This window comes from Nerophis ophidion, linkage group LG05 (genome assembly GCF_033978795.1).
Source record: "Nerophis ophidion isolate RoL-2023_Sa linkage group LG05, RoL_Noph_v1.0, whole genome shotgun sequence".
Lineage (NCBI taxonomy): Eukaryota > Metazoa > Chordata > Actinopteri > Syngnathiformes > Syngnathidae > Nerophis > Nerophis ophidion.
The window spans coordinates 61725149-61739645 of record NC_084615.1 but is presented as its reverse complement, the minus strand read 5'-3'; the positions used below and the strand labels follow the sequence as shown (position 1 = coordinate 61739645).

Genomic DNA, 14497 nt, shown 5'->3' with positions numbered 1-14497 from the left:
ATATATATATATTTATATATATGATATGTGTGTGTATAAATGATTTGTGTGTGTATGTATGTATGTATGATATGTGTGTGTATAAATGATATATGTGTGTAAACATGCATGAATATTCATTAAAACACCTTCAACATGTGAACAAAAACGGCAAAATAAATAAATACAAATTATATACTGTATATATATATATATATATATATGTACATATATAAATGTATGTACGTATATATTATATATATATATATAAATGTATGTGTATATATATATATATAAATGTATGTGTATATATGTATATATATATATATATATATATATATATATATATATATGATATGTGTGTGTATAAATGATTTGTGTGTGTATGTATGATATGTGTGTGTATAAATGATATGTGTGTGTGTGTATATATATATATATATATATATATATATATATATATATATATATATATATATATATATATATATGAGGTAGATCACCTCGATTTGGTCATTTACTAAGTAATTGATAAACGTTGAAAAACTTATTGGGGTGTTACCATTTAGCGGTCAATTGTACGGAATATGTACTGTACTGTACAATTTACTAATACAGGTTTTAATCAATCAATCAAATCAATCAATGCCTACTGAGGCTATGGTGCTGTTAAGTTATTGTGGCTCAATGTGCCATTTATTTATTTTATTTTAATGTACTATTATTTAATATATATTATTGTTTTAGTTGCTTAAGAGATATTCCTGGCTCTGAATTTGCTCATTGCTATTTTTATGTTTTTGTGCATTATTTGTTGCCGTAATCAGGTTACTCATCAGTTACTCAGTACTTGAGTAGTTTTTTCACAACATACTTTTTACTTTTACTCAAGTAAATATTTGGGTGACTACTCCTTACTTTTACTTGAGTAATACATCTCTAAAGTAACAGTACTCTTACTTGAGTACAATTTCTGGCTACTCTACCCACCTCTGGTTATGGTATGGTCAGACAATCGCACGAATGGGTGACTCAGTCTTTAAAACATAGTTGTTTGCCTCTGTTTAGTTATTTTGCACTATTGACTTGCTTTTGGGCCTTGCGATGAGTTGGCGACTTGTCCAGGGTGTACGCCGCCTACCGCCCGAATGCAGCTGGGATAGGCGCCAGCGACCCCACGCAACCCAAATAGGGACAAGCGGTAGAAAATAAGTCACAATGGGGGCCCAAGAAAGTTGTGAGGACCAGCACTTTGATACAGAAGGTGGGAAACACTATAGTGAATTCAAGAAAGAACTCAAAGTAAAGTATAAAGGTAGCTCGGAAGACTTGTTAATGAAGTTAAAAGTTATGTTAAATGCTCGTTTATGCATTTTATTAATCCTTTACATGAGTTTTACATAGTTTTCTGAATTTAAAACTTTAATTAGGGACCGCAATGTCCCTATTGGTACAATGGGACAGAGGACCCTATTGTGTCTGTAAGGTTTTATTCTTTCTTTCTTTATTATTCTTTATTATTCCGCACCTTCGTGCTGTAATTTGACCCCCTTAACATGCTTCAAAACTCACCAAATTTGACACACACATCGGTATGGCAAACCTTCCCAACTTATTAAACAACCAAACCCCAAAAATCAAAATTGCGCTCTAGCACCCCCTAGGAAAAAACACAGACAAAACTGCTTGTAACTTCAGTTAGGAATTTCGTAAAGACATTAAACAAAAACCTCTGTGTAGATATGACTAAGACGTACATTTCATACACTCACTTCTTTCTGCAAAAATCAACAGGAAGTTGGCAAAAATCCCTTCAAATTTTTCTATAAAATGTCATTTCTGCCTCTTTGAGCTGTAATTTGACCCCCTTAAAATGCTTAAAAACTCACCAAACTGGACACACACATCAGGACTGGCAATAATTGCTATCTAATAAAAAAAACCAAACCCCAAAACTCAAAATTGCGCTCTAGCGCCCCTTCGGAATAAAACACAGCGAAAACTGCACCTAGGAAGAAAACACAGACAAAACTACTTGTAACTTCCGGTAGGAATGTCGGAGAGACATGAAACAAAAACCTCTATGTAGTTCTCACATAGACCTACATTTTAATAGTGACATCCTTCAGCAAAAATCAACAGGAAGTTGGCAAAAACCCCTTCAAAACAAAAATTTTCTAAAAAATTTCATTTTTGCCAGTGTGTCAATGTTAAGATATTATGCTGAGTTGGTAAGTCGATCTGTTTGCTAATAGTAGCTACTATAATAAATAAATGATTAATGGGTTGTACTTGTATAGCGCTTTTCTACCTTCAAGGTTCTCAAAGCGCTTTGACACTACTTCCACATTTACACACACATTCACACACTGATAGAGGGAGCTGCCATGCAAGGCGCTAACCAGCACCCATCAGGAGCAAGGGTGAAGTGTCTTGCTCAGGACACAACGGACGTGACGAGGTTGGTACTAGGTGGGGATTAAACCAGGGACCCTCGGGTTGCGCACGGCCACTCTACCACTGCGCCACGCCGTCCTATCCATCCATCTTCTAACGCTTATTTGGTTTGGGTCGCGGGGGCAGAAGGCAAAGCGGTCCCTTCCATCGCTGCTTGCAGCTTTAATTATTCTTTATGTTTTGTGTTTTATGTTTTGGTTGTCTGGAATGGATGCAATGGGATTTTGTATTTGCCTGGTAGAAAAGAGATTCAAGTGGACTGTACAAATGTTCAGGTAAAGTACTTAAGTCTTAAGAATTATGCACTTTGGTTTCAATACATGTCCTATGTGTCGAATAATCCTGTTTCAGACCTGTGGAATGTAGAAAATGAGCCACACAGGATATTTATATTTTTTCCAACTGCTTTTGCAAAGTGTGCAAAGTGTAAAAGTGTGTCATGTATCACAATTTGTACTCAGCAGGCCGCACGAAAGCTCTCCACTGCAGCGCATCTCAGGTTTTCTCCCAATCAGGAATGCACAACAAAAAGGTGGATTTAAAGCGGTAACAAGATCAGCTCTAATCAGTCTGTCAGGAGGGAAATTCCAGCGTTGTCCACCATTGTCAGGGTGATCTCTTGTCCCCTTTTTTCCCCTATTAATTATGTGCCGTGCCGCAGTAAGCATCCTCCACAGTGTGGCCAAGCTTCTCGGCTTTCATACGCTGAAAACATGCGATGAGGCGCAGTGGAGAAGAATCAAGCCGCTCAGTGATGTGCATGCCCTCTCATTTGGCTGACGGAGAACAATGGCCGCCTCATAACTGATGGACTCACACAAACAGAGCTTCTTCTGAGCAAAGAGAGGGGAAAATAACCATTATCTAATGTACACGTTCTATCATGTGATTCATCCTCTTTTCGTCTATAGCCAGACCCTCTGGTGTGGTGTAGAACTTTCTTGGTGAACATACTCAACTTGATCATCATCAAATAAAGAGCGTCTTTAATGCAAATCTATGTCAGGCCAAGCAATAGAAGCAGAGAAGAAAGATGATGTCCAAGTGATTGGAAGTAAGACTGATGAATGGACTCAAACCAGTTTAGCCTGAATGAAATAGCCTTTTTTTAACATTATTTTTGTGTTTTTTGATTTTTGTAATTTTTTAATTGTATGGCTTGTGGGTTTTTGTTTTCTTTCTTTATATTGATTTATTTATTATTAGAAGAGGCCAGTGTTTTTCTAACATGCAACTAAAGTGTGTTTGTGCTGTCCTCTGCTGGCCAATAATAAAATATATCACATTTATGTATAGATGCATGGATATCATACTGTTTTTTTCACTCGTTATACTGTATGTAAGGCTGCTTTGAACTATTGTACTTTTCCACATTTTAAGTAAAAAAACATTGCGTTTATTTATATGCACAATATTCTCTATTTATCGTGCCCAATTTGTTCCATATGTACAATTCAAATTTTAACGAGCTATTCTGAAATATTCCAGTTGTTTCATTTTAGTGACAGTGACTCTCAAACTGTAGTACGTGTACTAGTACGTTGGCTCCATCTAGTGGTGGGCCAAAGAATCACTTGATTAAAGTACAGTTTTATTTTCCTATATTTAAACACAGCGTTACTGTTCAAACTATGTGTAATGTTACCGTGGCCAAAACTATTAAACATACTTGTTGAATAAAACATTTTCCTTCATTTTAAATCAAGACTCAATCCTACTGTAATTTAACGTCGCTCATTAACGGAGGTACTTGGAAAGCCAAGTTTTTTTTGAGGTGGTACTTGGTGAAAAAAGTTTGATAAACACTGCTTTAATGAAACTGTTTCAATGTGAAATGAGTGGCTTTTTATGGAAAAAGAACTGTCAGAAGTGGGATTTGAACCCACGCCTCCATTCGGAGACCAGAAATCCCAGTCACATGGAAGGACAAGTCCTTGAGTCTGGCGCCTTAGACCGCTCGGCCATCCTGACATGGAAGCTCGCTGCATGCTTTTATGATTTAACTGATATCACTGCCGATGGACACGATCTTTGCGTCGTGCAGGACATCAGTGACAACATTTAAAAACACAAACAGGGTTACTTATTTTTTGGAGAGTTCCTACAATGCTTCAACACATTGATACCACCGTCACACTATCCATATTGTCTAGAGTTGTCTTGATACCAGTAGTTTGGTACCGATACAAAATGAAGTTCGACACTTTTCGATACTTTTCGAGACTTTTCTAAGAAAAGGGGACCACAAAAAAAATGTCATTATTGGCTTTATTTTGATTTAGAAAAATCTTAAGGTACATGAAACATATGTTTGTTTTTGCAATCGAAGAACAATTTTGTCCTTAGATAAAATTGTGAACATACTATACAACGTGTCTTTTAATAGTAATTAAGTAAACAATGGTTCCTATTAATTAGTCTGCTGACGTATGCAGTAACATATTGTGTCATTTACCATTCAATTATTTTGTCAACATTATTGAGAACAAGCTGTAAAATGTATTATTAATCCACTGGTTCATTTACTATTAATATCTGGTATACTTCCTCTTTTAACATGTTCTGTCTACACTTCTGTCAAAATGTAATAATCATTTATTCTTCTATTATTTGGATGCTTTACATCAGTATTGGATGATGCCACAAATGTAGGTATTTTCAGTTTCAGTTTATTTCGAACATGCATATGATACAACGTTGCATCACACAATTCCAGTTGCTTCATTACGACACATCTGAAAAGGAGTAGAAAGAAGCGGAGCTTATTTAATCATACCCCTTTTCATACCATAGCATTTTTTTCCAATTTCCTTGTTCTCTGTAACATAACAGTGACCAAATAAATAATAACTAAATATAATACCGTTTTAAGCATACAAATACATAAATAATATTTGTCTCAATAAAAAAAGGAAGAAAATAAAGGATTCAAGATGTTCATCTTAAGTCTTATTCTTTGTGAACACTTCTAGTTCGAACAGTCTCTTAAAGGCCTACTGAAACCCACTACTACCCATCAATGATGAAATATTAACATTGCAACACATGCCAATACGGCCTTTTTAGTTGACTAAATTGCAATTTTAAATTTCCCGGGAGTTTCGTCTTGAAAATAAAAACATTTTTTTTTATTTTTTTTAAATAAAAAGTTTCTCGTGGCCATGAGAAACTTTCTCGTGGCCACGAGATAATTGTCTTTAGGGGCTCCGTATGAAAACGTTGTGTAATGATGACGTGTACGCAAGACGTCACGGGTTTTTAGGAAGTATGAGCGCTACGCACACACACAGCTAAAAGTCATCTGCTTTAACAGCATAATTACACAGTATTTTGGACATCTGTGTTGCTGAATCTTTTGCAATTTGTTCAATTAATGTTGTAGAAGTCAAAGTAGCAACATGGAGTTGGGAAGCTTTAGCCTTTAGCTAAAGCTTCCCAAAGCTTATTTTTTTAAATTCCTGGAGGTGAAAATTTATTATGGATCAGAGCGCGGTCAAGAGTACATGTATCCCGATCACATGTCAACCAGCAGGTTTCGGTGAGAAAAATTGTGGTAAAAAGTCGTTACTTACCGGAGAAAAGCTGAGCTTGCCCCGTCCATAGCTGCCGTCGACTCCCCCGAGACACTGTGCATCAAGGCACCAATGGACGTACACCTCGGACTATCAGGTACTATATAACTCACTAAAACACTAGCAACACAATAGAAAGATAAGGGATTTCCCAGAATTATCCTACTAAATGTGTCTAAAAACATCGGAATCCGTCCCAATGCAATCGCGTTTTATTTTGTTTTTGTTTTTTTTTTCTAGTCCGTCGCTATCAATATCCTCAAACATGAATCTTTCATCCTCGCTCAAATTAATGGGGGAATTGTCGTTTTCTCGGTCTGAATAGCTCTTTTTGTTGGAGGCTCCCATCATAAACAATGTGAATATGCGAGGAGCCCCCACACTTGTGACGTCATCGTCTGCGAGTTCCGGTAGAGGAAGGGCTTTTGTCTTAACACCGAAAGTTGCAAACTTTATCGTGGATGTTCTCTACTAAATCCTTTCAGCAAAAATATGGCAATATCGCGAAATGATCAAGTATGACACATAGAATGGACCTGCTATCCCCGTTTAAATAAGAAAATCTCATTTCTGTAGGCCTTTAAACTAAATTATACTGGTTCTTTGTTAGATTTATTTGGTTAATCCATTCCATGACTTAATTCCACATACTGATTGATTGATTGATTGATTGATTGATTGATTGATTGATTGATTGATTGATTGATTGATTGATTGATTGATTTAAACTTTTTTTTCTAGATTGCACAGTACAGTACATATTCCGTACAATTGACCACTAAATGGTCACACTCGAATAAGTTTTTCAACTTGTTTAAGTCAGGGTCCACATAAAAAAATATTCTAAATATTTTAAATGTTGTACGACAGGTATCAATCCGATACTAGGTGGTTAGAGGGTCATACATTGGACATAATTTAAGTTCTCTTGTGGGACGTATTTCCTGAGTTTATGAATATTATATGAATTTAAAAAAAGAAAAGAAAAAAGATTTTGTGACGATAAAAAGTGTTGATGTAATCATAGTAGTATTGACTAGTTACTCTTGCACTTGGTATCATTACAGTAGATGTCAGGGGTAGATCACCCGTGGCATTTGTTTTTACGTTGTGATGCCGGTTAGCTAGCGTATCCCCCTATGATGTGTAATAATAATAATAATAATGGATTAGATTAATATCGCGCTTTTCTATTGTTAGATACTCAAAGCGCTCACAGAGAAGAGGGAACCCATCATTCATTCACACATGGTGGTGGTAAGCTACATCAGTAGCCACAGCTGCCCTGGGGTAGACTGACAGAGGCGTGGCTGCCAATTTGCGCCTACGGCCCCTCCTACCACCACCAATCATTCATTCATCATTCATTCACCAGTGTGAGCGGCACTGGGGGCAAGGATGAAGTGTCCCGCCCAAGGACACAACGGCAGCGATTTGGATGTCAATAGGTGGGAAGCCAACCTGCAACCCTCAGGTTTCTGGCACGGCCGCTCTACCCACTACGCCATGCCGCCCCCGTAGTGAAGCATGTTTAGCTATTCCTCGTCCTGCAGGGATGATACTTGTAAAAACTCACTTCATTTGTCGCCAGGGAAGCAAGGATTAGTGATTTACAAGTAGTTAAAACACAGCAAATTGCAGCTGGAGATTAGCCGCTAGCTAGACAGTCATGTTTTAAAGCACCTCTTCCTGAGGGTGTTTTAGTGTTATAGTTTCACCTTCATCGTTAGTTTTTAAGCAAAAATGCGTCAATTCTCCCTTTTTGGTCTACACGCTGTGTCTGCTTGTAAGTACTCTGTGATTATGCACTGCCGAACGTGCTCCTCTGTTCGTAAAATTAGCAATGTCATGACGTAACGGCGGCGTGCCGTCATGCCTGTAAAATAAAAAATATGATGAACTTTTATTTGGTATAGCGCTTTTCAGAGTACTCAAAGACGCTTAACAGGATAACAAACATTTAAATATAAAACAGTTCAAAGTAATAATGTAAAATACAAGAAATATAAAAGCAGTACATTGTAGAATACATAATAATACTGGACATCTACAAGACAGGTCATTTCAAGACACAGAACACAAATCACTGGTTAAAAGCAGATCTGAAAAGGTGTGTTTTGAGAAGGCTTTTGAAAGTAAAAAGGTTTGAGCAGTCACGGATGGGTTTGGGAAGAGAGTTCCAGAGGGTGGGAGCAGCGATGGAGAAGGCTCTATCACCCCAGGTCCGGAGCTTGGTTCTGAGTGGTGGGGAGAGGAGGTTGGCATCAGAGGAGGAGGCTGCGTGAAGGGGTATGGCGGTGAAGCAGGTTGGTGAGGTAGCAGAGGGCCTGGTCGTGGAGGGCTTTATGGGTGAGGAGGAGGATTTTAAAGTGGATCCGGTGAGGAACGGGGAGCCAGTTGAGTTTCTGGAGGACTGGGGTGATGTGCTCACGGGAGCGGGTGTGGGTGAGCAGGCGGTCGGCAGAGTTTTGAATGTGTTGGAGTTTATTGAGAATTTTGCAAGATGAGTTGTAGAGGATGCTTATGCAGTAATTAAGTCTGGAGGTGATGAAGGCATGGAAAAAAACTATTTGAGAAATCAAACTAATTTAGTGCATGTAAACGTAGTGACTGCTGGCATGCCCGCAAGGCTGACAAGTTGCCATCTATGATGATCTCCACTACCTTAAATAATGGCGGTATTGGATTAAACTACAAAACTTTTGTTTAGCTCAGGGCCCACTTGTGCACATTTTCATTTTGGCCCTTGGAAGCAAAAGGCTTGGGTGCCCCTTGCTCTAGAGAACACTATGTAGGCGAGCTCTACTTCACAATTTGAGAAACAGCGCCCTTTGGTGAGCGTGAAGACGAACTCACGTGACAACCAACCTAATGTTAAGTTAAGTTAAAGTTAAAGTACCAATGATTGTCACACATACACACACTAGGTGTGGTGAAATTTGTCCTCTGCACTTGACCCATCCCCTTGTTCACCCCCTGGGAGGTGAAGAGAGCAGTGGGCAGCAGCGGTGCCGCGCCCAGGAATCATTTATGGTGATTTAACCCCCAATTCCAACCCTTGATGCTGAGTGTCACCGTTGCTGCTCTTGGAACCTTGATTTCCCTGAGGACAGGAGGGACCAAGACAGTTAAATGCAATCTAATCTAAATGGATCTACTTGATATCAATCTTCCACTCCTGAACCACCTTTAGGAGTCTAGTGTATGTACAGTGGGGCAAAAAAGTATTTAGTCAGCCACCGATTGTGCAAGTTCTCCCACTTAAAATGATGACAGAGGTCTGTAATTTTCATCATAGGTACACTTCAACTGTGATAGACAGAATGTGAAAAAAAAATCCAGGAATTCACATTGTAGGAATTTTAAAGAATTTATTTGTAAATTATGGTGGAAAATAAGTATTTGGTCACTTCAAACAAGGAAGATCTCTGGCTCTCACAGACCTGTAACTTCTTCTTGAAGAAGCTCTTCTGTCCTCCACTCGTTACCTGTATTAATGGCACTTGTTTGAAGTCGTTATCTGTATAAAAGACACCTGTCCACAGCTTCAAACAGTCAGACACCAAACTCCACTATGTCCAAGATCAAAGAGCTGTCGAAGGACACCAGGAAAATAATTGTAGACTTGCACCTGACTGGGAAGAGTGAATCTACAATAGGCAAGCAGCTTGGTGTGAAAAAATCAATTGTGGGAGCAATTATCAGAAAATGGAAGACATACAAGACCACTGATAATCTCCCTCGATCTGGGGCTCCACGCAAGATATCATCCCGTGGGGTCAAAATGATCATGACAACGGTGAGCAAAAATCCCAGAAGCACACGGGGGGACCTGGTGAATGATCTGCAGAGAGCTGGGACCAAAGTAACAAAGGTTACCAACAGTAACACACTACGCCGACAGGGAATCAAATCCTGCAGTGACAGATGTGTCCCTCTGCTTAAGTTAGTGCATGTCCAGGCCCGTCTGAAGTTTGACAGAGAGTACATGGATGATACAGCAGAGGATTGGGAGAATGTCATGTGGTCAGATGAAACCAAAATAGAACGTTTTGGTATAAACTCAACTCGTCGTGTTTGGAAGAAGAAGAATGCTGAGTGTAAGCCCAAGAACACCACACCTACTGTGAAGCATGGGGGTGGAAACTTCATGCTTTGTGGCTGTTTTTCTGCTAAGGGGACAGGACGATTGATCCGTGTTAAGGAAAGAATGAATGGGGCCATGTATCGTGAGATTTTGAGCCAAAACCTTCTTCCTTCAGTGAGAGCTTTGAATGATTGACCAAATACTTATTTTCCACCATAATTTACAAATAAATTCTTTAAAATTCCTACAATGTGAATTCCTGGATTTTTTTTCACATTCTGTCTCTCACAGTTGAAGTGTACCTATGATGAAAATTACAGACCTCTGTCATCATTTTAAGTGGGAGAACTTGCACAATTAGCGGCTGACTAAATACTTTTTTGCCCCATTGTATGGAGGCCTGGAGTCAGATCTTAACAGTGACTTGAAAAACAACACGCAGCATGGATGGGATTTATTAACAACAAATAAACACGTATGTACATTGCAGGCATGATCCGTTGAAATGTCTTTCAAGTGTCCCTCCACTAGGGGCATCAAAACCAGGGTCTCCACATGAGTGCAGATGACCTCTGCATGGGGTGAGTAGGCGACCTGAGCGAGGTGACAGGCGGGTAGTGGAAGGCCGTGGGCGAGGAGGAAGCCAGCGTGTGGAGGGAGTGCGGGAGCGAGGAAAACGAGGTGTTGGCCGACGGGGGTGACAGACTGGGGGGGAAGGAGAAGTGACAGGCAAAGGAGGGGAAAGCAGGAGAGGAGGTTGAGAACCAGGGGGAAGTGGGAGGCGTGTGGAGCGGCGTGGAGCAAGCGTGAGGCTGAGGCGGGGAATGAACGAAGAGCAGGGAGTTGTCTTTACTCTCAGATGTGCAAATGCCCTCTGCCGACGCCGCATCCGGGAGTCTGATAATACAGTTTAAAGATGGCGCATTGTAGGCCTGCTGCTGCTGCTTCTGCGTGTGTTGCTTCAGCCCCTCCATGAGGTGGGCTCTCTGTGCCGGTGGGATCTTGTGCATGTAGGAGGCCATTTGGGCCACACACTGCTGAAAACCTGCACCCTCTATGGTGATGAGAGGAGGACTTACCGCACCACTGCCGACATCTGCTGGTGCACACATGGTCATTAGGCGGTGCACGTCAAGGTCACAGCACAACACACAGCAGGACTAACCATTGCTCAGCTTCTTGCCTTCTGTCCACTTGTGAAGATACTCCACCGCCAAGTCCAGAATCTCCGCCTTTTCAATCTTGGGATTCTGCAGACGCTGTTGGCGATATTTATTGATGTGAACAATAACACACTTTCCATCACAAATGCATGCTGTCGTAGTTCATGGCAACTCACTGGGTCTGCTGTGTTTGTCAACAATAAGCTTCTCAGTTCTGCAAGACTGTTATTTATTCGATCTCTTCTCTTCTTTTCCACGGCCGGTTTGAGAATCTATGGAGGAAATTCAACGGCAACATATGACTATTATCTATATTAACCTGAAAAGTACCAACTGCTTTTTTTAATGTATTATGCAGGTCTGTGTGTGAAACTAATCATAAATAGTCTAACAAAATAGCCTTATTCATAATATATCAATGCTATATTTTTACAATTATGACAATTTCCAATACACATAAAGTATGCAGAGGTACATATATGTTTGTACAATCCAACCTAATATTATATACTATAATATAACATAATTTAATGCAATGTAATGACATTTTATAAAATAACACAATATTATATTGTATAAAAAAAAACTCTCATATAACTTTAAAAACAAAACAGTTTAAAATATTAGTCAACATGCCAGCCTCATAGTAATAATACTGTTAAATGACAACTTCTCAGACATTTTCATTCAAAACTGGATCTGCATTGTTTTGATTATATTAGATTGACCGAGTGGCCAGTTTGTATGTCACAAAGTGTATAAAATGTTGACATATTTGTTGGATGTGACATTAATAATAATTATTATAATAAAACAAGAACTCGAATGAATAGTGTATTTTTCCCCAAACTTAGCAACTCATTTTTGTCTGTATATAAAGCGATCTAAATAAAAAATTAAAAAAAGAACATATTGTGGCAAATTCTTACCCTTTTTCTACTCTTGGTATCATCCTGGAGATTTCTTTCAAAGTTCCTGGTCATGTTTGGGCCCAACTTCTGTGTGAGAGAGAGGAGTATGATGTTGTGAAGGAGCCATTTGTAGGTCTCTTCTCGCCTCTGATTGGCTGAGGCCGGCAATGACAACGCCTCCCTCATATGGGTTCGATTTTAAATTGCAGTGAAATACAAACAAGAATAAAAGAAAATAAAAAACGAAGTGGAAAAATACAGTAAAAAAAATAACACTTAAAAACATAAAATCTATTTTTTTTCCACTATTAAAATATCTAATGCAAGATACGCTATATAGTTTAGTCAAAACAATTGGATCTGTTATTATAATGAATACATTGTGAGCTGAAGCATCTATTTAGCATTTAAAAATTTTTGAGTTGTGATTGTATTAATTATTGTATCTGCAGGCGTAGAGCAGTGGTTCTCAAATGGGGGTAACGTACCCCTGGGGGTACTTGAAGGTATGCAATGGGGTAGGTGAGATTTTTTTTTTATGTTCTAAAAATAGCAACAATTCAAAAATAATTTATAAATATATTTATTGAATAATACTTCAAAAAAATATAAATGCATGTTCATAAACTGTGAAAAGAAATGCAACAATGCAATATTCAGTGTTGACAGCTAGATTTTTTGTGGACATGTTCCATAAATATTGATGTTAAATATTTCTCTTTTTGTGAAGAAATGTTAAGAATTAAGTTCATGAATCCAGATGGATCTCTATTACAATTCCCAAAGAGGGCCCTTTAAGTTGATGATGTATGGAAATCTTTATTTATATTTGAATCACTTGTTTATTTTTCAACACGTTTTTAATTATTCGTATATCTTTTTTTCCAAATAGTTCAAGAAAGACCACTAAAAATGAGCAATATTTTGCACTGTTACAGAATTTAAAAAAATAGAAACTGATGACATAGTGCCGTATTTTACTTCTTTATCTTTTTTTTTCAACCAAAAATGCTTTGCTCTGATTAAAAATGTTCACAGGGGGTACATCACTGAAAAAAAGGTTTTTAATTATTCGTATATCTTTTTTCCAAATAGTTCAAGAAAGACCACTAAAAATGAGCAATATTTTGCACTGTTACACAATTTAATAAAGTACAAACTGATGACATAGTGCTGTATTTTACTTTTTTATCCTTTTTTTTCAACCAAAAATCCTTTGCTCTGATTAAAAATGTTCACAGGGGGTACATCACAGAAAAAAGGTTGAGAACCACTGGCGTAGAGAATACAAACATATAGTTTTATATAAATAATATATCAAACATTGAAATTAAATTTAATTTGATTACATAAAATATATGATTATAAATAAGTATAGATATCCATGTCTGTGGACCGACCATTGTTCCTAAATACCGAATAATTGCTCATGTTCATATTAATTCAACATTTAATTTAGGTTTCAGATATAAGTGCAAAAAAGAAGTGCGAGGCTGGGAAAGAAGTTTCGTCTCGTGGGAACAGAATCCAAAGTGAGAAAGTGCTCAGCATTTTATGACGTGCGAGACATCAGCACTTTGCATTAAGTGACCAAACGAGCCGCTCGTCATGACGTCATAATACAATGCCCATGAGGGACATGCGCGCCTGAATGGTGGGGGAGTATCGTCTGGCTTACACGTTATATTGCATGAATGCATGATATAAGGTGCATGCACGCATCTTGTTCCCATGGGAACAGGGGACGTGAGGCCATCACGTGAGCGGTGCCGGTGTGTCGAACGTGAGGATGATGATGATGACACCAGTGTGTCAAGTGTGCTGCGAGGGGTCAACCTCATGTTGGATTCACACCACTTGTTGGCTTCACTACACGTTCCCACACTCGCAAAGTCTCGCTCTCACGCACACACACACAGACACACACACACACACACACACACCCGCACACACGCCCACACACGCATTTGTCGGCATGCTCTGCAGGACACACCTCACAGGTCACCATATTGGAAGTAATGATCCATGTGATGCACATAAACACCCTTCTTAAAACACAATTATATGTCACAACAATAAGCTCGAGCAAGCACATTATTACTCATATTGAATAGAATATAATGCGAGTTTTTTTAAGTTGGATGTACCTTCTTAGAATTTGCTAAAGCAACCAAAGAAAGGCATATTTAGTCACGCACTGCTTATTATTTGGTATCACTTTTGTTGTAATTTTTTTTAACGTGCAGAAACAACTACATACCAATTCAAAAATATTGTTTAATGCAGGGGTCGGGAACCTTTTTGGCTGAGAGAGCCATATAAGCCAAA

General features: G+C 38.5%; 1 protein-coding gene and 1 non-coding gene across 2 annotated transcripts; both read right to left on the bottom strand.

The window, feature by feature from the left end:
* Positions 1-4297: 4297 nt before the first annotated feature.
* Positions 4298-4407, bottom strand: trnal-caa (transfer RNA leucine (anticodon CAA)). Its single transcript has 2 exons — positions 4370-4407; positions 4298-4343 (listed from the first exon to the last, which is right to left on the bottom strand). It is a non-coding gene; the product is annotated as a tRNA-Leu (tRNA).
* Positions 4408-10631: 6224 nt separating this feature from the next.
* her11 (hairy-related 11) lies at positions 10632-12255 on the bottom strand. Its single transcript, XM_061899597.1, has 4 exons — positions 12188-12255; positions 11435-11530; positions 11261-11354; positions 10632-11191 (listed from the first exon to the last, which is right to left on the bottom strand). The coding sequence occupies exons 1-4, from the start codon at positions 12239-12241 to the stop codon at positions 10632-10634; spliced, it is 804 nt and encodes a 267-aa protein (XP_061755581.1). The 5' UTR covers positions 12242-12255.
* Positions 12256-14497: the final 2242 nt, after the last annotated feature.

Bases quoted from the DNA above. Each gene is read 5' to 3' on its own strand.
- her11 (XM_061899597.1), bottom strand. From the start codon at position 12,241: ATGACCAGGAACTTTGAAAGAAATCTCCAGGATGATACCAAGAGTAGA. The intron at 11,355-11,434 runs GTGAGTTGCCAT...TATCGCCAACAG, and splicing joins TGACAAACACAGCAGACCCA to CGTCTGCAGAATCCCAAGAT. The intron at 11,192-11,260 runs GTTAGTCCTGCT...GTGCACCAGCAG, and splicing joins AGGCAAGAAGCTGAGCAATG to ATGTCGGCAGTGGTGCGGTA.